The following is a 27,233-nucleotide window of genomic DNA, read 5'->3' as shown; positions in this document are numbered from 1 at the left end:
GACAGCTCTGGGTTTTGAGGTACTTTAGATTTTGCCTTATCTGGCTTAGACCAAAGAGGATGTGTGGTTTTCTACACACAGCGGGTGGGCGACTGAGGACAGACCGCCTGCACTTCCGTTTAGACATTCTTCAGAGGTTGCCTCATCAGTGATTAACCGACTACATGTGTTAGTATGCAGCTTTAACATCAAAACAGTGGAAAGCTGGAGGCTTTTTCCCAAATATATCTGACATCACAAGTTGGGTGTATCATGTGACAGAAGGGGGACTTACAGGCGGTCCATGAAAGTACCAAAAATAACACAAAGTAAAAACTCATAGATAGGATACAGTATAGTAGTTTTCATAGATATGTGGAGATCAACCAATTACATGTGATAATCAAGAGTAGCCATGGCAACAGATCAAAACATCATGAATTAATGGGCTTCTTAGCAGCAAAAATGTTGCTTTATCAGAGCTAAAATACCCTGCTTTATAGACACAGTTTAGGTAACATAAAAACACCACCAGGAGATGTCAAGCCTGATCATGTAACAGATTAAGAATGAAACAATGGAGGAAAGAGACTGCAGCAGTAAGGATGATAAATAATGAGTTTATTTGCTATAACAAAACCTGGACAAAGAGGAAGGTGTGGAGAATCTGTCCTCTGACTCAGTCAATGAGTGTATATATAAAAATCCCTTTCAGATGCTGATGAGATCAGCAGGATTACATCAATTCCTATTAAATGTTTATTAAGTCTTTTTTAGTTGGAGCTACAGATAACAGTCCCCTGAGGGTCTGACAGGGTGTGGTGGAGCTTCACCCAAAACCTTTGGGGAAGGATTTTATCATTTGATACACTGCCATTTTATTTAGGATCTTCAGGTGTGAATATCAGGAAAGGGAAAAAAAAACAACAGGAAAGTACTTTAAACATTAACAGCTACTGAAGGTACAGGCAAAAACCAGCTTTCTATTTTAGACAACATATTTAGCTGAGCGGTGAAGAGGTCACTTCTCGACTAAGGCTCTAGAAAGTTCCACATACAGAGTTTTAACAGAAAATAAAAAAAGAAAGATAAAAGCTACGCAGTTCAATTGAAATATGAGCATTTAAGCGTCCACAAAAGAGAAGCAGCAAAAGGACATCTGGCCAACAGGCCAAGCAGTAAGCTGTGTATGGTGAGATAAATCGGTACCTGCTCATATCAACCCGGTGTCTGGTCCTCTGTCTCAGTAAAGCTCCGTCTAACCGGCGAAACTGAAAACCAACCGCACTCCTTCGGTAGAGCCTGGCCTCCGAAACTGGCACAGCTAACTGGGATGTGTTTAGGAAATTGCCAACGCGTCTCCCGGAACTAACGTAAATCCTCACAGAAGACATACGCGGTGACGTCAATTCACGTTGCGTAAGCCCCGGAATGAGAGAAGCGCCACTCCTTTTCATGATTTTTTTTCCTTCGAAGGACAGCTGGAGTTTTGTAAGTGACCACAAGATGGCGCACAATTACGTAGACGAGGAGTACCCTGACAACAAACCATAGCCAGATGATAACAAAAACAACTAAACAAAAACAACTAAACACAGATGAAAGCCCATAGAATAGAATAGAAAATGCCTTTATTGTCCTACAATGGGGAAATTCTGGTGTATACAACAGCAAAAACATTATAGAAAAAAATTGTCACACAAATATGGACCCTAGAAAAATGTATAAAAATAACACATTACTGAATAGTTAAAACTAATTAAAAAACAATATTGTAATGTAAAGTGTTTTAACAATATAAAAACGTAATATTGCAAAAAACACAGAACAAATTAGGCATTCACATTTAAAGTCTCTTTAGATAGTTTATTGACCTAACATTACAGATTTTTTTCAGACACCAATTGCTCATATCTTCACTGCGACCTGAGTCCTTAAAAACTTAACATCCTATGTAAAGAATATGCTACATCATGTCTAGGATCACTTCTCATCACTTCATTTGATTATTATACAACCAATACAATTTTTTTTAACAATAAACATGTGTTGAAAATTATAGCAGGCCTATTTATTTTTTAGTGTATGCCAAAAGCTTTACAGTAATAAAGAGTATATCTGAAATAGAACAGAAATAACCATGATGGTGAGGGAAACTCAGTGATATCAAAGTAACAAGAAAAGTAAAAAATAAAAATAAAACAAAATATCATGCATTTTTTATATTTAAATTGAAAATTGACCCTGATCCAAATCTGTATGCTGTGCCTTAGAGTCTATAATTTATTTGATACTTATAACTCTACTGAAAGTTTATAACAAAAATATGCATGCAAAAACATTAGCATGAAAAACACAAGAGTTAGGTTTCATCCATGGATATTTTTATTGAATATATAAAATCTGCAAATTGCGGTTAGATATAAAGGGATAGGAACAGAATATAAGTGTAATATACAATACAAAGTGGTATAAACAAACAAAAACAAAGATAAAGTAGGTATTCCCAATAAAATTAATAAAGAATTAGTGCTTCAAAAAAGTTTAACCACAATTATAACACTGCTGCAAAATTAAAAATTTAATTTGTAATTATTTATCTTTAACGCAATATTTTAGTCCCTGATTAAAGATGTAAAATAAAAAGTTTTAAAACAAAAAGGCCACTTCCTTATTTTATTTACTTTGCTTGGCCAAATGTTGAAAGGGAAATAACATTGCCATTACTGTTTTATATATATATAGTAAAAATGTCACACATTTAGTAATACAATGTCACAGAGGATGGTCATTTAAGACGGGGGATGATTTTTAAGATTTTTTTTTTTAAGAAAGGGGATGCCTTTCCCCTCATCTTGAGTACTGTGTAAAAAGCAATTATTTCAGTAACCACGTGGGGCGTAATTGAAGACAAAACACAAAATGTAAAAGCAAAACAATCAAGTACTACTTTTAAAGGTTTCACAGAGATAAGTTTTCATCAAATATCTAAATGCTTTATTAAATTATTTACTGAAAAAAAAAGTAGAAAATGCACCGCCGATAAAATCATACTTGAATAGTCATATCATTCTTCTGTAAAATAAACTTTTATAAGTTGAAGCCAATTCATATATACGTAAGAGGATTAGGGCCACTGAAAAATAAAAACAAGTTAACTGATTTTTAGATTTCATTTCAGTTTAATATGGGAAAAAAAAAAATCATAATTCTGAGAAAAAGTCATAATTCTGAGATTAAAATCAGAATTCTGAGAAAAGGTCATAATTCTGAGAAAAAAGTCAGAATTCTGAGAAAAAGTCAGAATTCTGAGATTAAAGTCGGAATTCTGAGGAAAAAGTCAGAATTTTGAGATTAAAATCAGAATTCTGAGAAAAAGTCATGAATTCTGAGATTAAAGTCGGAATTCTGAGGAAAAAGTCAGAATTTTGAGATTAAAATCAGAATTATGAGAAAAAGTCATAATTCTGAGAAAAAAGAATTCTGAGATTAAAGTCAGAATTCTGAGAAAAAGTCAGAATTCGGACTTTTTGCCCATAATAAACTGAAATAAAATTTAAAAAATAAGTTAACTTTATATTTTTTAGTGTCCCTAATCTTCTTCCGTACTTATAACACCTTTTCACTCGCCTCACTTTGATAGAACTCTGTTGGTTTGAAGGTGATAAATTATGCACCATTTCAGATGTTGAAATGGATCCAATTAGACAGGTTTCTGCTGTCAACTCAGTGACAGGCCCTGTTAAACTAGTCTCTCTGCCCTCCACCCAACCGCGCAGAGTCAATGAGGGAACAAAGGAGCACCTCAGTGTGTCTTTACCAAAGAGTTATTATTAGACAACCTTTTTAGCATCCTCTACCTCTATATGGCACTTTACAAGGACAACAGCCAAGAAGACGCACATGAGTGCCCTGTGTGCTACGAGAGCCTGTCGGGCAGTGAGCGGACTTTAAGCTGCGGACATGTATTTTGTCACGACTGCTTGGTGAAAACGCTGGTCAGCATTAACAGCGACGGGATCATCAGGGACACCATCGCTTGCCCCATCTGTCGACATCTGACATTCATCAAGAGGCAAAGGGACGCGCTTGTATCACTGGCAGCGAGCAAGAATCCAGATGAAGGACAGACCCTGGAGGTGCCTCTTCCTGTGACGCCGCTGCAGCTCCAGAGCGCACAGCGCGTCTCAGAGGCCCCTTTAGAGAGCGGGCTTGACCGGATAGCCCGATGCTGCGAGAGCTTCTTTCAGCGAGTCCGTCAGGAGAGGTTCATCGGTCACAACCGTAATGCGTGTCAGATCTTCATCATTAGCGCGCAGGGACGGCCGATGGCCGAGGAAGATGCGCTCGATGTCGTGATGACAGTGGTTCAACCTCAGCGGAGGAGAAGACGCAGGGTTTGCAGCACTGCGCGATGCTTGCTCTGTCTGCTGTCGGCATTTACCGTCCTGGCACTGGTGGCTGCGACACTACCCTGGATTTTATTGGCTTAATAAGGATACTTATGGAATAAATGTTTAAGTTAAAACAACCGAAAGACTTTAAAGACACAATTTTGCCTTGGAAAATCTACATCATTACACATGTGAATCCAACTGGTCAGCATGGAATGTATTACAACACTAACTATTGGAGTTATGTGGTTTTGAGTAATTCTATGAGTGATCTTGACTGAAATGCACAATAAAACTTTTATTTGCACAGTAAGGTGACCAATAGGTTAACAATCTTTTTTATTAGGAATCTGAGTATCACTTAACCAGCATTTTATCCCATCTTGTCAAACAGTGCTTGCATACTCAGAAAATTGTTTGAAAAAAGAACTTGTTATTGTTTTGGTGTATTGCTCAGTGGTCTGTTTCCAAGCAGCAGACTTTAGGTTTGTGGCTCAACCTGTAGAGCCTGACCCTCCACTTTGTGGCTACAAACATTACCTTAAAACAGGATTCACACCCTCATAGATTTTAAGAAGTAACAACCACAAGCTTCAGTTTTTTTACTTGGACTTCATTTTGGTTTCACTAAAAGCATTTTAATTAATGCCATGATTAGATGTTTATTTATTCTTATGAATTAAATCCTCATAAATTACACTAAAATCTCAAAGTAGGATCTTGAATGAGGACTTCAGTAATGTTAGATTTGAAGCGTTGCTGAAGAAAAAGAAGATCTTCTAAATATGATATAGATGAGAGCATAAACCAGCTGATAGGAATCATTTAACCAGTTGCTGAAGAGGACAGTGTAAAGAGAGACACCTTTAAGGGATCTGTTAGAAATAATTTATGGACCCATGGCAGCCTGAAGGAGATGAGCTGAGCCTGTCAACAGTAAGGAGAGACACTGCTTGACTGATTTGTTTACCATACAGTCCTTTAGAAAAACAGATAAAGATGAAAGTATAGGAAGTTAGTCTTTCCAGTCAGATGTATGGCCAGGACTTTTATAAAAAAAAAAATTCTGTCATTCAGCGATTTGTAGTTTAACTTAAGTGCTGAGACTCTTGCTTTGTGTGAGTCATCATTTTTACGTAGCTGTACACTCCTATCAGCAATCCTTCAACCATCCCGCTTGGCCAGTTCAGCCAGTTGGCTCTCATGGCCTTATAACAACATTTTCCATGCATGTTTATCTATTAGTAACTGGAAGAGTTAGATTTTGTCCATTTGACCTGGTTATTAGGGGGGGCTAGAGGTCGGTCACTGTATCACATGTATGGATTAACCCCCCAAATGCATCATGTTACATGAGAGAGGAAAGACAGATTAAGGATGCAGTCAAAGAGAGAATGAAAAAGGACCAGTCAAAAAGAAGTAACCATTAGTAGTGAAAGGGATACAAACTGTAATATGGGTGTTTGTTAATGAAAAGAAATAAAGCAGCAATAACAAGGTGGGATTAATAAAAATGTAGAGTTTAATATATATTCATTTCTGACATTCTGATAAGGATTGCAGGTAGGCTTCACAGTACACACTGTGTTCCACTCGTTACGCTAAGCAGAGGACGATGGGTTGGGCATGGTGGGCTCAACAAGCTGCAGATTTATTTTGTACAATAGCTTTGAAAGCAGAAGGAGACTGTACATCCACAGGCAATCTCTGCTTCTCCTCTATATTGCTCAAAATCTCACAAAAAAAAAAACGTCCATTGCAATTCACATTTCACATTCTCTCACAACCCCTTAAAATGACAGTGCTTATGAAAAAAATGGTCTGTTAAAATATTTTCCAAATGCATGCATGATCCTATTTGTTCCTTTCTTATTTCAACCCAGACAAAATGCAAAGAGACTTGCCTTTGCTTTGGAGCAACATTCCAAGTGATGTGGTGAAAATAGACCTACAGTCTTTAAGAAGATTAATTAAATAACAGAATATCATTACTGGAAAAAGTTGCTTTAAGAAAAATGCACTTGAAAAGAGTTGCTGTAAAGTTAATTTACAGTAGCAACTAAAAAAAATAAGGAGTCACATTTTTAGGGAGAGCACAGATGCTTTTTTTGTTTTCTTTGTATTTGCTTAATTATCACACTTATAATGAATTAAATGCATGCTTCCAAGTGGTTGTAAGTTCCAGTTATGATGGCTAAAAGCATTAGAGTAATAATACCACGTTCTGATAACAACACATGCCAAAATTTGAGACCAAAGTTATTTCGATCCTAACCTGTTGGGTAAAAATCTGCATCACTCACATTCAGAGATGCACCCCTGTGTATGAATGAATTGATCCAACACACAAAATAAAAAGCCTCTAGCACACATTGAATAATCCTATTGTTCAAAAGTAACAACCAGAGTGAGGGCACTTGTAATTATTGTTATATAACTACCACAACTATCAAGATAAGCAACATCACCAAAATCTTCATAGAAATAGCTCATTGAAAACACACAGACTGAGGCATACCGTAAATCCTGGATTAGAGGAAACAAACCAAATGTATTTTTTGGATTCACTCATAAAACGTAAAAGGATTTAATAAACTTCATGGCTTTTTTAAAGCAGATTCAGAACATGTAATTTCTAGCACATTTATAGACTAAGGTGGACCTTTAAATCATGTAAATCTACTTTTATTGATAGCATTAATATTTTGTAAAGATTCATATCAAACAGAAAAGCGAAGCTTCCACATCTGCCATCTGCTAAATTTAAAAGTTCTACTGTGCCTTTCTTTGCGCATTACTATCATTTCAACTTGCTTTTATGTTTATCTTGTTACAACCTCAAATGTCAAGTGATATCTGTTGGGATTTTCAATGTTATAGTTTGACACAAAATAGCATATGATTGTAAAATTAACTAACATTTCAAAGTTTTTAAAACATTTCACGAGCAATGCAGAGCAATTGTCTGCAACCCATTTTACTGTGCTACCCCTAAAAAAAAATTAAACTCAGCAGCCTTCAAAAGTCACTAAATCAGTTAACAGAGTCCCCCTATGTGTAATGCACTCTTAAGCAAATTAAAAAAGGGTCTTCTGTGAAGGTTTAAGAATTTTTGTTACAGAAAAATAGCACCCAACCACAAAAATAGGAAGGAACTTGGATGGTGGGTGAAGGTGAAATTCATGAAGAAACATTGGATACTGTTTAATATCCAAAAATAGCGGGAAAAAAGTATAGGGAATAAATGCAAAGCTATCATGACATTACCTAAACTGATTAATCTACTGAGGAGATCATTAAAAAGAGAAGCAGTTTGTGAGGCCCCTGATAACTCAGGAGAAGTGGATCATGCTTTAATTTAACGGTGCATGTTATACCTGGTTTCAATAGAAGCATGGCGGATTAAACATTTGATTGCAGTGAGCCACAATCCATAAAAGGGAAGAGAGCATAGGTAATACACAGTGCTCATGGCAGAGTGTACTAAATTTACACTTTTAAGTTAAAGGTAGAGTGGAGGATGTTCTTTTTCTGGATGGATCATCAAAATAAGTGGTAATCCTAAATGTTAATCATTCTGGTGATATGTTTACGTAAGGCCATCCTATGTGCTCATCCCCATTTTCACTAACTGGTGGTGATTCTCTGACATAGTGGAGAAATTCTAAATCTTCTTTTGGAAAGTAAGCTTGTATGAGCGATGCAAAAAAAGCACCTTTTAAACAGAGGGTGCACGAGGAGAAATGGGCTTGTGCATGCTCTCGTACGCTTTTAATAGGCGTTAACTCTCGGGAGTGGGCACAGGGTTGTGCATGTGTATTTTTTTTAAAGTGGAGAGGGCGGGTGTTTCAAAGACTGCACAAAAATCCTCAACTATATCCTTAAATTAAAGGTGTACCAGAAAACCAAATAATACCCACTGTGAAGAATGGTGGGGGCTCCATAATGCTGTAGGGATGCTTTCTAACAAGCAAACATGGAAGTTTGTTGGGTTAATGGGATAATGAATAGGGCTACAAAGCAGAGCAAAGCAGGATAAAACCTTATAGACGCTGCTGCTGCTGCTGCTGCAAAAAAAAATGCTGACTGCAACCAAAACATACATTGAAACGACTCTTATCGAAGCATCAAGAAAAGATTAATAAGAAATGGTTGTGAGTTGTGAGCTGTTCTTCACAATAGGCATAATTTTCTCTTTCACAAATATTTATTGCTATGCATTGGTGAATAAAGTATTCTGAAGTTTATGTTCATTAAGTGGTGCAATATCAAAAAAGATCAAAGTATTGCATTACTTCTGAAAAGCACAGTAGAATAATTATGGAGTAAAACCAAAATATGCTTATTCAAACATTTTTTCTTATCAAAGCCATCCTTATTATTTGGATCCATATCTAAACCAATTAAGTTTAAAAAATCTGGAGCATTTCAAGCATTTTAAATTCTTTACGAAGATTAACTTTAACAGCATTGCTTTTAAACAAGGGATCGTAAGCCGTAAGTGTGCAGTTGTTAGAGCTCAAACACCTTAGATATGTTGTAGCAGGAGGAACATTCTGCATGTCTGCTGCAGCATTGTAAAAACCCTGGCGTTAAAGTAAAAAAAAAAAAAAAGGAATCAGTACACCTGTTCAATGTGTGCAGGGACAAATCATAACATCAAGATTCTGATCATGTCATTTTCTACACAATAAATATCAGCACATATATTAATATCATTATATGTTCCAAATATGCATTATACATATACTCTTTCTCTCAATTTTATATACATAAACCTATGTACAATCTTTGTATTTACACTCTGGGGTCAAAGGTCACTGAACCTGAAGCACTTGAAACAAAGTTAAGAGAGAGAATCACACAAACATAAAGGCAGTGTAGTCTTCCGTCCATAATCATCAAGTTGCAGCATCCTAACAGTTGTTGGCTCATGATTTACTCTGAGAGGTGAAAGAAAAAGAAAGGCTGTAAAATGTATATTTAGAAAATAAACAAAACCACTCAGTTGATCTGAAAAAGGTCAGTCACATTAGTCTCTCATGCAAAAACACTGCAGTACTTTTGTCTAAACTGAACAGTGGGTGGAAATAGAAAAAGCTTGAAATTCTATAACATTCTTCTGATTATTTGCTGGTACACTGTAAAGTGAATTTAAGTGAGTTTTACCTATAAATGTGTACATTTTCAACAAAGACCCCCCTTTTTTTCACAAGAGACTAAAGAAGAATTGATTGAATCAAAACTGAGTAAAATGTTTCATCCTGCAAGAAAAGCCTGACTTAACGGGCCCTGCATGTGTGCAAAGTTGAATACCCTGTGAGCCCCACTCTCACTATGCGTTTCAGTCTGAGGATTTGCTCCAGCTATGCCAGTCTCTCAAAGGCAATAAAATTAAATTAAATTAAAAAGCCCAACCTGTGAAACTTCATATTGCAACTTGAATTGCATGTTCTTATAAGGCAAACACAACAAAACAGAAAAGGACAAATAAGAATAAAGCATCTCACTGTGAAACATAATGACAAAAGTAAGCAAATAAGCAAAAATAAAACAGTGATAAAAATATCTCTTGACGAATACTTATCTATTTTCCAGTCTTTTCTCTTGAAGGCAACAGTTCATCCACTATGGCATTTGGTGTGTGTTTTTTTTTTTTATTTTGTTTTGTTTTGTTTCTGCAGTCACATAAATGTAAAAGCAAGCAGCTGAGAAAGATGAGTTTCTTTGCAGCCTGTAGCAGATGTGAGGGAGGGTTTATGTTCTGGTTTCTGGTGGACACTGGGGAGGCCAGTCTGTGTTTCCTTTAGGCCTTAGGGTGGACAGCCCATGTACAGCCCCCAGGATGCTGGTAAATGATACCTCTGGGTCATAGGTCATAGAATGGTACTCTGGGGCTCCTCCTCAGGCTCAGCATCCCCCTCTGGAGAGTCTGTCACCGCCAGGGACCTCCTGCAGGGGGCGGCGCTGAACTCATCGATGAGGCTGTCCAAATTGACATTGATGGAGGGGATTTCATAATTGAAGATATCTAATGGTGAGCATGATAGGGGGAAAGGTGAGTGTGAAAAGTGAGATAGTGAGAATGGCATATTAATGAATGAAGAAAAGAGGGAAGGGGAAGGCGTATGATAATGATCGTGAAGTAAAAATGGAAGAGAGCAGAAGTAATATTAATGACTCCTATCCGAACTCATAGTGAGAGGCACAAGAAATCAGAAAACTATATGTGCTTCACATGGATGTTTCACTTTGATATTTACCGTTGCAAACAACTAGTTTTGCACAGTGCCAAAAGTATTTACACCCCACAAACTTTCCCATATTTTGTCTCATTACAACCTGAAACCTCGATTTATTGGCTTATACATAAAGTACACCACTTCTTTAAACTGGAAAGGAAAGAATATATATCTTAAAATGTTTACATATAAATATCTAAAACATGTGGCATGCCTTAGTATTATGCCATCTTTATTTTTACACCAAACTGTTTTATGAAGTTGTGTGCAATGTTTCCTCCTTAGTACGAATCCATATGTACTGTAAAGGCCTCAGAGGTTGTTTTTTTTTAGAGAACAATTGTAACAATCGTCTTGGATTTGTCTAAAACAGGTCGAGGTTCTAAAGCAATATCTTATTAGAAGGTTTGATCTGTTTGATGAATGTTTGATCCAGCTTTAAAAAAAAAAAAAGTTACCAAGATATGACCTTCGACTTAAACTGATGGGCATGTTGTCGACATATCAGAGAAGCAGCCAAGATGCCCATGGTAAGCTTCAAGAACCTACAAAAATCCACAGATGAGATCTCTTTAATTTCAGACTATAAAATGTTCCTTTCATATGTCTTTACTAAAAAATGAAAAGTAGAAAGCCATTTTGAAATTATCCATAAACAGCTTGTTAAATGTTTGCTATAAATCCTTAAGAAAAAATCAAACATAGAATAAGCTGCAGTGCTCAGATAAAATAGAAAAGATTTGGCTCCTTGCAAAATGTCACATGGGCATCGCTACAGGAAAAATGTGTCAATGTCAGCATCATGGTTTTCTAGGTTGATGGAGCTAAATAAATCATAAAAGATAACATATTAGAGGATTTCACCTTTAAACAAGACTTCATCCCTAAAACTGCAACCATACTACAATGTAATAGTTAGAGGAACGCATATTTGGAGTTACTATGGCCTAGTCAAAGTCCAGACCTAGTTTAAATATGAATCCATGCATTATTTTGAAAACTTTGTTTGCGATTAGACTTAGCAAAAAGTTAATGTTCCTTTTTTAGAATTGTAAATAAATAGTAAATAAATATTAAAGTCCAGTATCCTGTCCTGTATTTTCAACCGAGAACAATTTTGTGATTTTTTCTTTTTCCATATAAACACATAAATAAAAGAAATAAAAATGAAATTGGAAGTTTTTTCGGTTAGAACAAGACAAAATGTGGAAAAAGGATCCAGCGAGAATAATACTGTAAATTCACAACATAAACACATTTCTGTAAGTAAAAAAAGAAAAGAGATCCAACAACACAGTGACAGTACACGTCTACAACAACGGCCGAAACACAGAGGCAACAAGATGTTTGTGTGGAACTCTGTGGGAAAAAAAGGCACCGAAATGCCAAGTGGCTTGAAGTAAAAATTGAAATTCTTCTCTTATTATTTGCAAAAACTACATCTAATCTAGTGAGTTGCACCATTTACTGGAAGCCACACATCCAAACAAACTGATGACTATTCCTGTGTAGGAATGAGGTGGAGCTTGGTAAGAGGAAGCAGAGGTTACAAAAAGCAATGAACCTGCCGAGTACAAGAGTAGGAGGGGGTTACCTGAAGACCCGAGAGACAAGTGGGAGGATGATGTCTGCCAGCATGGGACTAGGAAATAAAAAGGTACAGGAAGGTAGGGGGGGGGCTGCTTTAGGATGAACCTGTGTAAGCGATGGTTACCGCAACATGAGCTCAGTGTGGTGCACTCTGGGAAATCCTTTAGCCTTGCATCACTGTTTGAAGAAAGTGCAAAAATACAATATTGCTACAAAGAGGGCAACAGGTGACCTGATTGAGAGTTAAGGGTAAGTGTTTGAGGCGAGCTCCAGGACACCCAGAGGCATCCACACGTCGACGCCAGGCAGTGAGATGGAGTGCATGGGGCGGGGGGCGGTCTGGCTTACCCTAAAAGTCCCCCTCACATTAGCCCACACTGAATCCCTGGCCTCACACAGCTGCAAAGTACACAGTAGTAGCAAGGAGGGAGGGGACAAGAGAATGGTGAATATAACAAATAACCAAAATAGACTGGTATATAGTTAAGAAAATACCTCATCATCATAACATAATACTGTAAATATAATATAGGGTTCTCTGTCTGCTCACAGGGAGAGATGCTCATTTTGTGCGTAAACTGTGTAAGCCTCTGACCTACCTCTGCCACATGGGGGGTGGGGTCTGGGCAACACAGATAAACAGAGAGCACATGATGAATCTAATGGAAAACTTTCATACAAGCAGGACGAGCTATGCTGTTTTGATGTTTCCACACATTACTTAGAAACATCATCACATAACACAAGCAATGAATACATAAGTCAGGAGATCTGTTTTCTAACACAGTAAGAATATCAATATTCACATTGCATTATTTCCAGGTGTCTAAGAGGCCACTTTGTTTTTTTTTTTTTTTTAAATCATATGTATCTTTGGGATGAGTCATTTAAGGGGACAGGGGTCTTCTGTGTCTACAGTCCTAAAGGTCCTACACCTGTCCACCGTCTCCATTGGAAAGAGCCACAGCGAGTCTGAGAGACGGCCGCTGTAGCCCAACCTGTGGTGGTGGTGGGGGGGTTGTTTCCATTGGCTGGTGTTTACCTGTAGACATGCTCTCTCCAGGAGACAGTCCATCCAGGAGGCCCTGCTCCAGAGGCTGAGGGACTGGAGCCATTGGTGGGGGAGCTGGGGGTGGCTGAGGAGGGGGCAGGCTCGGTCGCTGCCTAGGTTTAGGGGCGGGCCGCGACTTGGTAAGCGTCCCAGACAGGGAGGGCGGAGATGATAGGGAGTGGGTTGGCCCGAGTGGAGTCTGCCCAGGGGAGGGTGGAGGTACTTGCCCTGGAGGGCAGGTCAGTCCATAAGGGGAAGGGGTACTGGGGGGTGTAGGGGACAAGCTTACAGGTGATGGCTGACCTGTGGACTGGTCAGACATTCCTCCAGACTGGCCGTAAGGGACCTTTGGAGGCACTGGGGCCAACTTCTTGGAACCTATAAACACATAGGACATCTTCTTCACTCAGAAAATATCAACAGATGATTTTTACATATTGAGAGCCAACATGAGGCCACAGTAAGAGAAGTACTGACCTTTGCGTAGGGTGTGTGGACTGTGCTCAGTGGAGTGGGGGGATTGGCTGCTGCTCTGAAGGCTACAGCTAGGGGGCACTGTTGGACTAGCCACCTGGATGCCTTTATGCCCAATCACAGGGGAAAGTTCTTTACTCTTTAGTGAACTGAAAAATAGGCAGACACAATTAGGTGCACAAGAATGGAAGCATAAAATTGGTAAACGAAATTAAGACAACAACAAAGGAAAGTTGATTGTTTGCTTTAGAACCGAAGCTATAACCACCATCATCACCATCACTTGTAACAGAAAAAAATGAGTATCTGAAACAAAACTTTAACAATTAACTATGTCCCTGTTATTGAAATGCAACATACCTTAACCTTACTTAAAAAAAATTGAATTGAATTAATCCACACTGCAAACATCTAGTTACAAGGTCAACAACTGATTCCAGATGTGTGGTAATTAGGAAATTATTCAAGAGCAACAGTTAAAAAAAAAAGGGTTGATAAAAAAATATATATATTTCGATCATTTTAATATCCTGATTGTAATCCAGGGTGGAATAATTGAGAGCTTTATGTGTCAACATTATTGGATGGAAAATGGAGCAGGTCTCCTCTCTGCTCTCTTTGCTTTCACTGCAAAGGTTCTAGGAGGAGGAAGCTGCCTGTGCGTGTGAGACAGGGAAGTAGAGAGAGACTCCTGCTGCTGTCACACATAAAGTTGGCAACACTGGACTGCTATCTCTAGTTTTCCCTTACTACAATATAGTGCACTGTAGCAATACGTTTCATACTCTAGCCAGCTTTATGGCAGGACAGAAAGAAGCCAGAGCCGTTGTTTTGCTAATTAAACATTTCATGATACTCAAATTCATTGTAAACTCTCGTTAGCATCAGAATAAATGCGCCAATGGCAAAGCTGGAGCCGTGAGAGGGGTCTCTTGGGAGAGAGGGGTCTCTTGGGAGTCTAGTACTTCTGTTGATTAGCCTCCTTTAAAGGAAGACTAAAAAAAGTCAGAGACCTCTCATTGCCGAAAAACAAATTCCCATGACATTGACTTTAGCAAACAATTATACGATTGTTGAGATTAGTTGCTGAAAAGGCCACCTCAACTCAACAAAAAAGTAGTGGGCATTTGTTTACTGGGCAGGTACAGTTACGATAGGTGCTTTTTGGACGCAGTGGGTTCTGTAAAGTCTACGTAGACCTGGCTTGGCTGTTTCTTTTCCAGGGAGGGGGGGCTGCTTAGAGAGCATAATTCATGATGACTAGTCTGACATGAATCAATCAAGTAAAATAACAGTTCAGATATGAATATAATAAAGGGAAGTCATTACAAAATAGCTAAATGCTCAGAAAAGTTTATTTTGCATTGTATAGGCCCATAAAGTACTGAAGAGTAAATATGAGAAAATCTGTACAAAATTGTCAAGGTTTGCTCCTTGATATCCCCGACCACCCTTTACAAAAAATAATGTATGCACACCTTGATTGACAGCAAAATTAATCTTTAAAGAGATGTAAAATGAAAATTTCTAATAAAAAAATAACTATTGGCAATCCTTCCAAATTTTAAGTAAACCAAAGGCAGCTATCATAACAAACAACTTAGTCTCCAAAAATTTATAGAGGTACCAGACAATGTTGTCCCCTATCTCCAAGGATATTAGCACTCTTTATTGAGTCTTTAATCATTGAAATTCACTGTTATGAAATAAAATCAAATTATATGAAAATGATACACTCCTATTTCTACAAAAATAAATAAATAAAGGAATTTATCTCAGTTATTGAAACAAAATCCAACACATCTGATTTCACAACCAATTAGACTAAATCTGTCCCTTTGACAATAAATGCCAACTCTCGTTTCCACACATTACAGATGCCCTTATCTGACACCTACTACTGACCACATCAGGTATTTAGTCATGCAATTCTCCTCTGAACTGTCAGTTTCATCTTCATTTTACCACTTGGTTGAAAAACATACAAGATAAATAACAGTCAGAATACCACTATCGGTCACAGCACGCTGAGGCACACTGAAACATGCTGGAACACATCAACATATGGCAAATACGTAGAGAAATTTTGAGCATGCTAAAACCTTTTTGATGTATGCCAGCGTATGCCATATGTGGGCCATAAGTTACAGGTAAGTTATCTGATCGTTGACATACAATGAATGTCAGTTACTCATATGTTGTGGTGTCTAGCTTATCCAAAATCTAAAAGCATCTTGTGAATAACTTACCGTATGCGTAATTAACAACATATCTGATGACAGCTGATGACAACCTTCTTTATTTCTATTTATTTCTTTTTTTAATTATATATTTTTGGCAGGCGGTAAACAGCAGCTAGGTTAATACCGCGATCAAAGAAATCTTTCTATGCATGACGGGTGCCTCCGGGTGCATTGCTGCCCCCCTCAGGACACTAGTTTGTGACATTTCATTGGCATTACGCTGTCATACTTTATGCATAAGGTAGGCTATCGCTGGACATAAGTTCTGGACTTGTTATGAATACTTGTTGTATACGCCCCCAAAATTGAAAAAAATACAGAGAGAGTTCAGCGTATTTCTGCGTTTTAGAAGATTCTGGGACGTCAAGCATAAGCTGGCTAAATCGTCAAGGTGTGACAGGGGCTTTATCAAATGGATCTACTTAACCCAACCAGCAGTTTATCAATTAGCAGGTCAATTATATAATCACAAACAGCTGCTTTGAATATCCTTTGATTGCATATCTAACTAAAGTTAAATATGAAAAAAATGAAGTATCATAAAAAAAATAGTCTTTGACTATTGATTACCATATATGTTTACATGCACACAGAATCTCTCTGCATCATCTGGCTTTGTACCAATGCCTTACCTGTGGCCAACATAACTGCAGATATTGTTGCGTGTTTGTTTGCACCTGCAGTTGAGTTTCTGATTTTTCAAAACTGTTTTGCATGTGAGTAATGTTTAGATGTGCATTTCCTCCACCAGTGAATTTGTGCAATTTAGTGATCAGAATATGATCTCTGTATTGATGAAGGCAAACATGCAAACACAAAAAGGATTTGTCGGCTAAATTGAAAACACAAATCACTTTGCGCCTTGTTTGAAGATCTGCTCTGTGCTTACAAACACATTTGTATGATTTTTAGGACATGCACACCTACTTAACATTAGGATGTAAATATATAAAGGAAAGAGAGCAACCATCCTCATTGTCTTGTCTGTAAAGTAGTAACAGAAGGCATAATGGTATGTATGTCATGGGTCACAATATCAAAAGTCATATAAAAAAGGAAAATCCAACATGTAAATAATCTTTAGAAAGAACAAGAGGTAGGTTTACTAAATATGGTAGAATGTAACAGAGACATAAAAATATTATATTGTTGAGCGATCAATCAGTGTCCTTTGGAATTTCACAGTTACAGGATTCATAGGGGATCTTAATACTAATTTAAGTATATAAAACTAATAAAAGGTAGATATGAAAAATAGATAAAACTGTCAAGACTTTTGATTTGTATCTAATTTCTGTATTAATAAAATAAAGAAATCTGCTTAGCTTGGAAGTTAGAATTTTTCCAAAATAAGTATACTTTAGAACAGTATCTTTTTTCATATGATCATATAAAACATGTCTGGAATTCATTTAATCATCATACTTCTAATCTTAGCCATGCTGGGACATATTTTGGTCACATTTGAGTTGTAAACGTTTGTACTAATTGTACTGATGATAACTGAGGGTGTCCATGAAGCTTTGCCAATGTGACTCACACTTCTTTGTGTTAGTAAAACCAACAAAACAATAAGTTAGGAAGAACAAAGTGAGCCTTAAGACCTCTGCTCAAAGATGCTTCTGTTCTATGGAAAACATTTATACAATAATCTAGGTCTATCAAGACCTTAACGATGATTTAAAAAAATTATGCTTGATCTTATTAAATACTGACTTAAATATAAAAATACAAACAGTCATATAATATCTGACCAGCTTTGGTTCTTGGGGTACGAACTTTTTCCAAATACCTTGAACATCAAAGAATATGGGGTCAACTAAAAGGGAGGGGTAAAAGGCAAAAAGCAACTATGAGCCAGCGAACTAGAAGAGCAAAAAGAGCTGCCACTCTGTGATGGACCCACAGTAGCCACAGAGGTGTTGTATTTACCTAGTCAGCCTGGGGGGTCCTCTCTCTCGGGCACATGGACAGGCAGCCCACGGCGGGGGTGGGGGAGCGGACGAAGGGAGGCTAGGGAGGTTGCTGTGACTCTGCTCATGGCGGGTTAATAGCAAGGGGGTTTTGACATAGAGGGGTGAAGCGTTAGTGTCAGGGGGAGGGGCTTGTGCCATGTCACTTGGCGGACTGTGCTTGGGGAAATGCAGGCAGCTAGGTTTCGGGTTTGAATTGATGTCGAGCGATGAAGAGGAGGAAGAGGAAGAGGAGGAAGGGGGTGGGGCGGGCGGAGTGAAGCCAGACCAGCGTACTGGGGGTGGTGGCGAGCCAGGGGGCTGGGATTCAGGACCTGGTGCCACAGGACGGGCGCAGGGTGGGGGTTTGGGATAAAAGTGGTGAGTGGCAGAGTGGCACGAGGAGGAAGGGTAGGGAGGGGGCGGCCGGTCCTCCCCAGGGGTTGAGTGGGCATAAGAGGTGTCTGGCCGATTGAACAACACGTTGTCTGAGCTGTAGACATTAAGAGAATAGACAGCACAAGTAAAACAGCTCTTGCGATTGAACAGGGAAACGCAATGGAGCAATAAAAAAAAAAAAAAAAAAAAAGCCGCCATGATTCTGTTAGCTGAACTGTAGCTTAAACAAGGTTTAAAGAAAAAAAACACATTTTAGGCAAAGGTTATGGTACCAGCCTTGGGACAGCCAGCAGAGTTTAAAGTGCGATACAAAGACAAGCACAAAAAAAAGCTGGAAATTAATTTCTTATTAGCAAAGAAAAAGAATACAGTGTGTAAGACTACCTTTGTGATCACCTTGTGTCTGCACACTGCAGCGAGCTCTGAGGAATCTCTGCAAGCCAAAGCATTCGTCTGCAGCTCACAATATCATCAAGCTCGCCTCAATGCTTGAAATTGGACACCTAAATTCGTCCTACATGACTTGATTACATCCTAAAAGTCCTGCAGTCAGCCCAGGGCAGTGTGAACCAGACACAAAACCCTTTCATTGGCTGAAAGAGCCAAAGGAAATGAGGGTAAAGCAAGCCAAACGAGAAGCCATATTATCTTCTCTGCCAAACAGGCAGAGGAAGTGACTGAGAGCTGATTATTCATGAGTATGAAGGTGATAATGAAGCTGTGTAAAAGTCAAAATCAGTGTGTCAAAACAAAAAGGAAATAAGGGTAAATTCTTTGCTAGCTAAAAGAAAAAAGCCAAGGCAATTCAGAATATTTTAGCATGCTTGGAAGGACAGAAAAATTAAAGCATAAGGCAATTTAAATGGTTGCAAACTCATCACAGAATTCAGACAGACCATGTTACACAGTGACGGTTACATGAGAGAGACGTGGAAGTTAGCAATCAGCAATGCAGGGAGTGTAACACTCTGCATAAGTAGACATTGCTCAATAATGGAATGATGGGTAAGGCATCCTCTCACCTGAGAATGCCGTTGGTGGTGATGATGGTGGTGACAATAAGAATGACCTGGTGTTAATATGTGCTCGGTACGAGGACCGTGTCCTTACAGTTACTTACCAAACCCTTTCTCCAAGCGGCGGCGTAGCAGAGGGTGAGGTGGCTAGTTCTCCAGGCTGCTCTGGGATCAGCGTGTCAGCCGGGGAGCCAGGTCCTTGCGTGCCAGGGGGGGTGGAAGAAGCCTTGCGCGTCAGCGTGGATGAGCCCTTGCGAGACACCCAGGAAGTATCCATCACTCGGACTCCCATACTGTTGAAACAAGTGCCCAAAGTCATGTATGATGGTAGCAAAGGGATTATGAATTTACCAGAGTGAGGGGAAATACGGAAGGAAAAGAAGTGGGAACGATGGAACAATACAGTACCTTTGTATCTTCCTAATGCTGCGTTAGTAGGGGAGATAAAAGGCAAAAGGGATATGAGGTCATAAGTGATGCAGACATGGCCCACAAAACAGGTATAAGAAAGGAATATGAGATACTCTGGCAGGGGACAAGGAGAAGGGAATGTGCAGGAGGTGAGAGGAGGGTTTTGGCAGCAACACACCAATATGGAGTCTCTGACTTTTTTTCAAAGACATTTATTTCTTGAAAAGGAACTAAAACTAATTATTGCTTTCTTTAAGAATGTAATATGGTCACTGTTTGACAAACTTTATGTTTTATTTTTCCTGATTTTTATTTTATTTTTTTCACTGGCAGAGTGAATGAGTCAGGCGAGGTGACGCACTAGCCAGACTGTGAAGGAGGAGCTCGGTGTGGGAGGATAAGAAGATAAGTCAAGAAAAATATTTCCCAGAGGGAAAAAAAACAGAAAAAAAGAAATAACAAGCAGCTCTCCATCAGAGGCATGTTGCCATAGAAACAACGATACAAAGGTAATTTAGACCCCCGTTGTTGATGAATTCTGAGAACATGGGGGTGTATTTCTATGTAGGAGAATGATAAGTGGGCAGATACTCCAGGATGCCCATCTCTCTACAAATGTGGCAGTTGGTTTCAGATACAAACAGAGAATGAGGAGCGGGGCTTGGTATCATACCCGTCTTTCTTGTAAAACTCCAGCATCATGTTGTCAGTGGCGACACTCAGTGGGCGTCGACTCTGGTCGTGCTGCTGCTGCTTGCGTTCCGACTGCTCCATGTCTGGTGAGGGCATGGAGCTGTAGTTGGAGTTGTGGTTGGTGTGAATTGGGCTCCCATAGCAGCCTGTCAGGTTGAATTCAATCTCTGTGGCATAAGCAGACATGCAGACAAGCAGGGCCATGTAAAAGCATTCAAAACCAATAAATATACTCCCATTACTAAAACATATAATTGAAATGTATTTTATTCAAATGTTATTCAATAGTCTAACAAAAGATAGTGTATAATTGAAAAAGCAGAAGGAAATGGAGCAATGATTTTCTTTTTCTGTTTCTTTTATATTTCAACAGATCTCAAAAGCCATGACACACATTTGTATTCTGGTCCCTTTAGGCGATGCTCATAAGTACTTTTTTCCACTAACAAAGTATTTTGGAGTTTGTCTCCTCCAACTTTGCACATATAAAGACACTTTTCTTTGTGTCAAAGACCACTAAGCTTGGGGCAAATGTGAATAGAATGCTTTCCCTAAGCCATTCTACCTGGTGCATCATATGTTTAGGGTTATATTTCCTCTGAGGGCTGAAAAGCATCCCAACAGCATGATGCTGCCACCACTGTGTTGCACTTTGAGAATGGTTTGTTAGGAGGAAGTGCAGTTTTTTTTCTGCCATTCAAGTATTACTTTCACATGGTCTTTTTGTGATAAACGGTTTGTTTGTGCCACCCCAGAATGGCTAAAACAGTTACTAACAGTTTTCAAGTAGAACATTATATCTTAACTTCCAGATCTTCATTATTTCTCAAAGTTACAAATGGTCTCTTGGATGCATTATGAAGCATTATAATTTGTTCCCCACATCCATATTCTAGATGTGCACTCTAAAAACTTATAGTAATTGCTTCAGTTGGTTACGGTCACGGTTTTGAACTTTTTTTTTTCTGTTTAAGTCTTCTTTTTGAGTTTTCATATGTTTCATTTCCAGTTGGTGGTGTTTTCTGGTTTTATTTGAGCTCTTATGTATTTCTTGTTTACCTTCTGTTGCCCTTTTGTGTTAGTCTCCTTCCATTGGCTCCCTTCCAGACTCTTCTGTCCACACCTGCTCCCAATCAGTTCATTACCCCAGTCTTTGTTCTGTTTGACATATATACTTCTCCTCTTCAGTTACGATTTGCTGGTTCCTTGTTGTTTCTTGGCACCTTGTGTGTTTTCCCTGATGTTTCCTGGTATTTTGGTGTGCTGTATTTGGTTATTTTGGACTTTTGCTTCTGTTGCCACTTTTTGGATATTAAATCTGCAAGAAACCACCTCAGCTTCCATCTCTGCAATGTAGTAATTGAATCAAGTTGATCCAACTTATTTTTATTCAACAAATTAAGTTGGGCAAACTTCATTCAGTTACTTGTTACTAACTGAAGCAATTCATTTAAGATGGAGCTTCATTTTTTATATTGTGTCTAATATATCATACATGTGCCATTATTTATCAAAGTTAAAGAAGATAAACAGGGAGTTCTCTATTTAAAATCCAGTATTGAAATGATGCATTGTTCATGAATCTATGCACAATGTAATGCAAACATAATGCAACAATCTGGTGGGTTTGCATTAAATTGTCATAAAAAATCAATCAAATGTTTCCTACAAATATTAATGCAGTTTACACACGGTGTTCATACAGCAATACATAAACACTTAAAAAAGGGCAGCACAACTAATAGGAAGCATCTTTAGTGAGATGTCCCAATAATGAAGTACAGCAGTATTCATTCAAAATTTCCCCACTTTCCTTGATGGGCCCCTGGCTGGTCCCCTACAATTCCTTTTTAAACATCAATCTTTGTACTAAAATATTTTTTCTGTCATGATTTGTTGACATTAACATCTAAAAAGAAGCATCATCTTCTGGTGAAACCATGTAATTCACTGAAAAGTGTGGAGTCAGAGTAAAAAAATATACACGCCCAGGAGAAGGAAGAGGTCTACTCCAGTGGCTGGAAGTTGGGGGGAATTTTGCTGGGAGTTTCAGGGACGTGGGATGCCTTTCAGCTGGCGTTTCACTAAGATGCACCAATTTGAATGGCTGCTACTGTACAGTTGCAATGATACACAACATGTTCCCTAGTCTAATAGTAATGCTTCCTCTCGTACATATTGATGTAATTCTGACCTCCAGGGAAAAACCAATCAGCATGCTGAATAATCGGCTCAATGATGCCAACAATCTGCAAGGAAACGGTGGTCATCATCTCTGTCATGTTCCTAGAATGAGATAGCAACTTGTTAGCACACTAAAAAATCCAACATTTGGTAAATCAGAATTAGCAATACATACGGTTCTGTTTGTGTCCACAGCAAGTTAGGTCCAAGGACAATAGCCATGTTGCCAGGTGTCATTTTGTTCGAGTCCTGATACTCACTCAGCTTGGCCAAAAATTTGATAAGATATCTGCAGGGTTGCAAAGAAGAGTCTTAAAGTGTCATCATTGTTCAATTCACAATCTGACTTTTTAATTCTGAGGGAAAAAAACTGATATGTTCAGCAAAGAAGCCAATTAGGGTTATGATTTGTACATTTAACAATATTGAATCAGGGAAAAATGTAATATCTGATCAACACTAAAGAAGTCAATTTCATAATAATATGTAAATCTGCATTAAAACTGAATCATCTTTAGAGGCATACATTTAGAAAGTCAAAAGATTCTAAGGTGGATCCATGATACAGATAATTTGTACATAAACTATCTTATCTTGAGAAGCATGAGTAATGTACAACATTGTTGCCATGTTACAAAACAGTTTAATGTGCTAAAAACCCCAGCTCACCTGAAATTGTTTAAGTTGTCTGTGGGGAGTTTTTCACATACTGCCATTAAGGCTTGTAGCCTCTTGTCCATGTCTTGAACACTGCAGAAATATTCATGATAAAAAAAATTGGTGCTCCACATTTTAATAAATGGCCCCACTTGTCATGTTGGCAGCCACCAGACTCTCTATGAAGACTTTGGACTGCTTTCCAGTCATCATGGCCAATGGCATAATCAGCATAATCAGGGAAATGTTTAAAATGAGGGAACAGCAACTCACTTTGATGCCTGAATCCATTCATCATAAAGTTCAGTGGTCATTAGTGGCTCGGGGAGTTCACGGAGGTATGATTTCAGCGCCCCTGCAGGCGAGGAAAATGAGACAAGGAGGGGAAAAAGTTGCTCAGCTTTCTGAGAGGGTGGAGGACTGTTCTGGGCTATTCCTCAAGAGCCTGTGAGGCCATGACCTATATATTTACTCCCCTACAGCAGCCTGCCAGTTTCAGCTTACTCGACAAAGCTCTCATGTTGATGTGTGTAAAAAACAACATCTGATCAAAATTATTGTCAATGTAAACAGTTCCTTTTAACTCCATCATTTATTACTTGAAATAACATTTTCTAACAACATGGTTGTGAATGCCAAAAATGTATTATTGATATCTGTTCAGAACCCTTGTGTTATTTTTTTTAATCATCTTTTGCTACCAGCTTGGAAACACTGTTCTGCTGCAAAGTCAGATCAAATGTCCTATTGTTTAGTAGCATCCACAAGGTTGTGGCAAACTGCAACAAGAACCATACACAGATTACTTAAAAAAACACAAAAAGTTTTACCTCTTGCTACTCCTCCATAAAGGCCTGATTTATAGTCCCTGGTTCTTCTACCTGAGCAGTGGATTTAATTTTAGGTGTGAGAGCAATTATTAAAAACAATGGAGAGATACCAAGAATATCTCAGCTGCTTTTCCAATTAAATAATCTGCTCTCTCAGTCCAGTTGAATGACCATCCGTAAGTAGTCTAGCAGTTGTAAAATATTGTTTCTATTTTCAGTAGTTGGAATTAAAAATGTTGTGTAAGATGTTCAGATATTTTAGATATTGTTTCTTGAGCTACCTTGTTACTGTTACAGCAACAGTGATAAACGACGCATTAATGAAAGAGAATAGAGCATTGTGGCATATTAAATTAAAAGGCTGAATCTAGGTTACAACCCAGCACAAAAATGTTTTTTAAATGAGCAAATAACAACTAAAATTATATCCAAATGAAATAATATACATGAAGACAAATCACAATAGCAACCTATGACATTTCAGTCTCCAAAGGGCAAACCCATATTAAACCAGCACAAAATACATATCATATGGAAGCCGGGACTCCCTAGAATCAGGGGGGGGGACACGTGGGGACATGTCCCCCTGTACCTTTTCAAAAGTCTGTTTTGGTCCCCTGCACTTTTGCCAATCCAAAAAAAATGTAACGCTTGAGTACACAGACAACTGTCGAGCCCTAGGACCAAGCGGAAAACAGCAGCTCAAGCTGAAGCCTGCTTCCCTAAGGTTAGACCACCCACCAGCTTCTGATTGGCCGGCCGTCTTTTCTTGGGTGAATCGCCAATCACTACTGCCACTCCTGAGAAGCTCACTTTATAAACATCTGATGCGAACGTAAATCGGGTCTGTGATATGATGGTCACAGTGCTGCTAAAGACCTATGCCCTACCGTAATTAGAAGTGTAGGGTCGCAAGTCTTTATCTCTGCTTTCTGATACCTTTTGGATTTGTGATATAACTTAAACGGCCCAGGGGTTACAGTCTTGTAGAAAAACTTGGGTCCACAAATTGTCCAATTGTTCATGTGATGCATCCATATATTTTGTCAGGAGAGGGATAGCAGAGATGCAAGAAAAAGTAGAGGGAACATACACAGACGAACTACTAGAAACCATGCTGCATTTATATATAATAATTATATTAAAAATACCTGCATCCCCCAAATTCCGAAATCAAAATTTCATCCATGACCAAAGCTAAGAAACAGCAACAGATGAAACAAGTTTTAAAAATATTACCTCTTACCTTTGCTGTTTCAACATCATTTTTAATTAGAAATCGTGGTTGCAGATACACACATTTTAATTGGAATATGTAATTTTGAGAAAATGGGCTTAGGATTGAAAGGGTTAAAGGTCTATACAACTTTCCTCTGACCTGTCATTTATGTTCTTTGCTTTTTACTGTGTTGTTTCATTACAAAGGTTCCCCAAACAACAATCTGAGGTCTACACAAAAGAGCTGTGTTAATATTGACATTATACCTTGTAAGTTAAGATTTATAAAGGTTATTGGTTTGTACCAAATTTTTTATATTTTAGAGTAAATATATACTTTTATTAAATTCCTCTTTATTTTTGCCTTTTTAAAAATGAAAAACCCATCTTTTATTTAATTACAATTTTAGTAATGTTGAACAATTCCGTTGTTGGTCTATACAAATAAAGATAACTTAGAAAACGCGTGCAGTAGTTAAGTGGTTTTCATTTCACAAAATGTGTAAAGGTTGGATATATGAAGGTTTATGTTTCTCAGCATTATCTAAATCTAAAAAGAACTAAACTGATGGAGAAATCTTTTTGTTTTCACAGATTTTTTTCTTGTTTCATTTTAGTAAAAAAATGAAAATGGCTCTGAATGTGCATTTGCATCAGTGTAGCTTACCGGCGATGGCGTGTGGGTCAGACGAGTACTCCTGTACATCAAGAACTCCACAGTCCAGCGAAGCTTTCAGTTTCTTTAGCTTGGATGCAGATGGAGCCACTCTAAAAAGACCCTACAGCCAACATCACCAGCGTATCAGTACCAAGATATATGTGAATGTGTTCAGACCTTTAAATGTAATCCTAATGGGATATACATTTGGGGGTATTTCACATGCAACAAACAAAACACAGTTATTCTCACCTACAAGGTGCAAGTTTTGTATGAGTGTGTGGGCGTGTTTGTTCTGTACCTCCTCTTGCATACCACACTCTAACAGCATGGTGACGCAGGCCTCGATAGGAAACGCAATCTCTCTCCCACTAATATTCAGGTGCTCCTCCAGAGACTTGCCAAACGATGGCTTCTCCACCCACGCCTCTGCAACACAGAGCAGAACGCAAGTGTGAGAAACTGTAAGTTGCAAATCTGTCATGCTTATCAATCGGATTTTAATGCATGAAAACATCTTTGGACTAACTTTGAGAAAAATATGCAAATGTGTCCAGTTTTAATATTTTGTTTAAGCCAGTAAACTTTAATTACTGCAGCAAATTTACAGTATTAAATTAAGTTGTTGTTGAGACAGAGCAATTAAGTTCTCTTTTATATGCTACCATTATATATATTTACTGTAGGGACAGAAACAGAACGTATCCCCACTCAGACACCTCATGACTCACCTTGGTGGGCTTTAATCTGGGGCAGGACACCGTGAAGAATTTCTAATGATTTCCTGTGGTATTCTGCCTGTGTTTCTATTAGCTACAGAGGAGAGAAAGAGAAAAGGTGAAAAACAACCTTCTATAGTGAGAATGTATGCAGAAATGTATAACGCCTTGCAAAAATATTCATACCCCCTTAAACTTTTCCACATTTTCTTATATTAAAACAAGACATTCTTTTGTTTTTTCATAGGAAGTCTTAAAAAGACCAATGGAAAAAAAAGATTGAAGTAATGAATAAAGGGGAAAAAATCCCTATGGTCATTCTGGAGTTGCTGCAGAGAGCCATTGTTGGGGAACAAAAACTAGTAGCATTGCCTACCATTAGTGGCGTTCAACACAAATTACTTCTTAATGGAAGGTGGCCGGAGGAAAGGCATGGTTAAAAGAAAGCAATACAACAAACCACACAGGGTTATATAAGATTTTAAAAATTTTTTGGAAATTTGGCCAACATGTCAAACTCTTA

At 38.2% G+C, this 27,233-nt stretch overlaps 3 protein-coding genes across 8 annotated transcripts in view; 1 reads left to right on the top strand and 2 right to left on the bottom strand.

The window, feature by feature from the left end:
• LOC107098452 (nuclear distribution protein nudE-like 1-B) overlaps positions 1 to 1,347 on the bottom strand; it is an 8,879-nt gene extending 7,532 nt beyond the window's left edge. The window contains exon 1 of the mRNA XM_015396161.1: positions 1,189 to 1,347. The gene's annotated coding sequence lies outside the window, so the exon portion shown is untranslated. The remainder of the gene's footprint in view (positions 1 to 1,188) is intronic.
• A 2,391-nt stretch (positions 1,348 to 3,738) lies between these two features.
• Positions 3,739 to 4,823, top strand: rnf222 (ring finger protein 222). Its single transcript, XM_015396149.1, has one exon. The coding sequence runs from the start codon at positions 3,846 to 3,848 to the stop codon at positions 4,470 to 4,472; it is 627 nt and encodes a 208-aa protein (XP_015251635.1). The 5' UTR covers positions 3,739 to 3,845; the 3' UTR covers positions 4,473 to 4,823.
• A 1,056-nt stretch (positions 4,824 to 5,879) lies between these two features.
• Positions 5,880 to 27,233, bottom strand: part of LOC107098449 (rho GTPase-activating protein 44-like) — a 39,594-nt gene continuing 18,240 nt past the window's right edge. Inside the window, exons 9-23 of one of the 6 annotated variants that reach the window (XM_015396155.1) lie at positions 26,723 to 26,804; positions 26,293 to 26,420; positions 26,001 to 26,112; positions 23,559 to 23,640; positions 23,298 to 23,378; positions 22,804 to 22,917; positions 22,639 to 22,730; positions 20,425 to 20,611; positions 19,749 to 19,766; positions 19,445 to 19,633; positions 17,906 to 18,418; positions 13,734 to 13,879; positions 13,248 to 13,634; positions 12,554 to 12,604; positions 10,331 to 10,404 (exon numbers count right to left, since the gene is read on the bottom strand). In XM_015396155.1, coding sequence (XP_015251641.1) covers positions 12,597 to 12,604; positions 13,248 to 13,634; positions 13,734 to 13,879; positions 17,906 to 18,418; positions 19,445 to 19,633; positions 19,749 to 19,766; positions 20,425 to 20,611; positions 22,639 to 22,730; positions 22,804 to 22,917; positions 23,298 to 23,378; positions 23,559 to 23,640; positions 26,001 to 26,112; positions 26,293 to 26,420; positions 26,723 to 26,804 — 2,139 coding nt within the window. In that variant the 3' untranslated portion in view covers positions 10,331 to 10,404; positions 12,554 to 12,596. Of the gene's footprint in view, positions 12,605 to 13,247; positions 13,635 to 13,733; positions 13,880 to 17,905; positions 18,419 to 19,444; positions 19,634 to 19,748; positions 19,767 to 20,424; positions 20,612 to 22,638; positions 22,731 to 22,803; positions 22,918 to 23,297; positions 23,379 to 23,558; positions 23,641 to 26,000; positions 26,113 to 26,292; positions 26,421 to 26,722; positions 26,805 to 27,233 lie in introns of all 6 variants that reach the window. The other 5 variants (XM_015396152.1, XM_015396156.1, XM_015396154.1 and 2 more) reach the window with 5 other exon arrangements.

Source organism: Cyprinodon variegatus, unplaced genomic scaffold, assembly GCF_000732505.1.
Source record: "Cyprinodon variegatus isolate N-32 unplaced genomic scaffold, C_variegatus-1.0 Scaffold778, whole genome shotgun sequence".
NCBI lineage: Eukaryota > Metazoa > Chordata > Actinopteri > Cyprinodontiformes > Cyprinodontidae > Cyprinodon > Cyprinodon variegatus.
The sequence above is the reverse complement of the archived record's forward strand: the minus strand, read 5'-3'. Positions and strand labels throughout refer to the sequence as shown.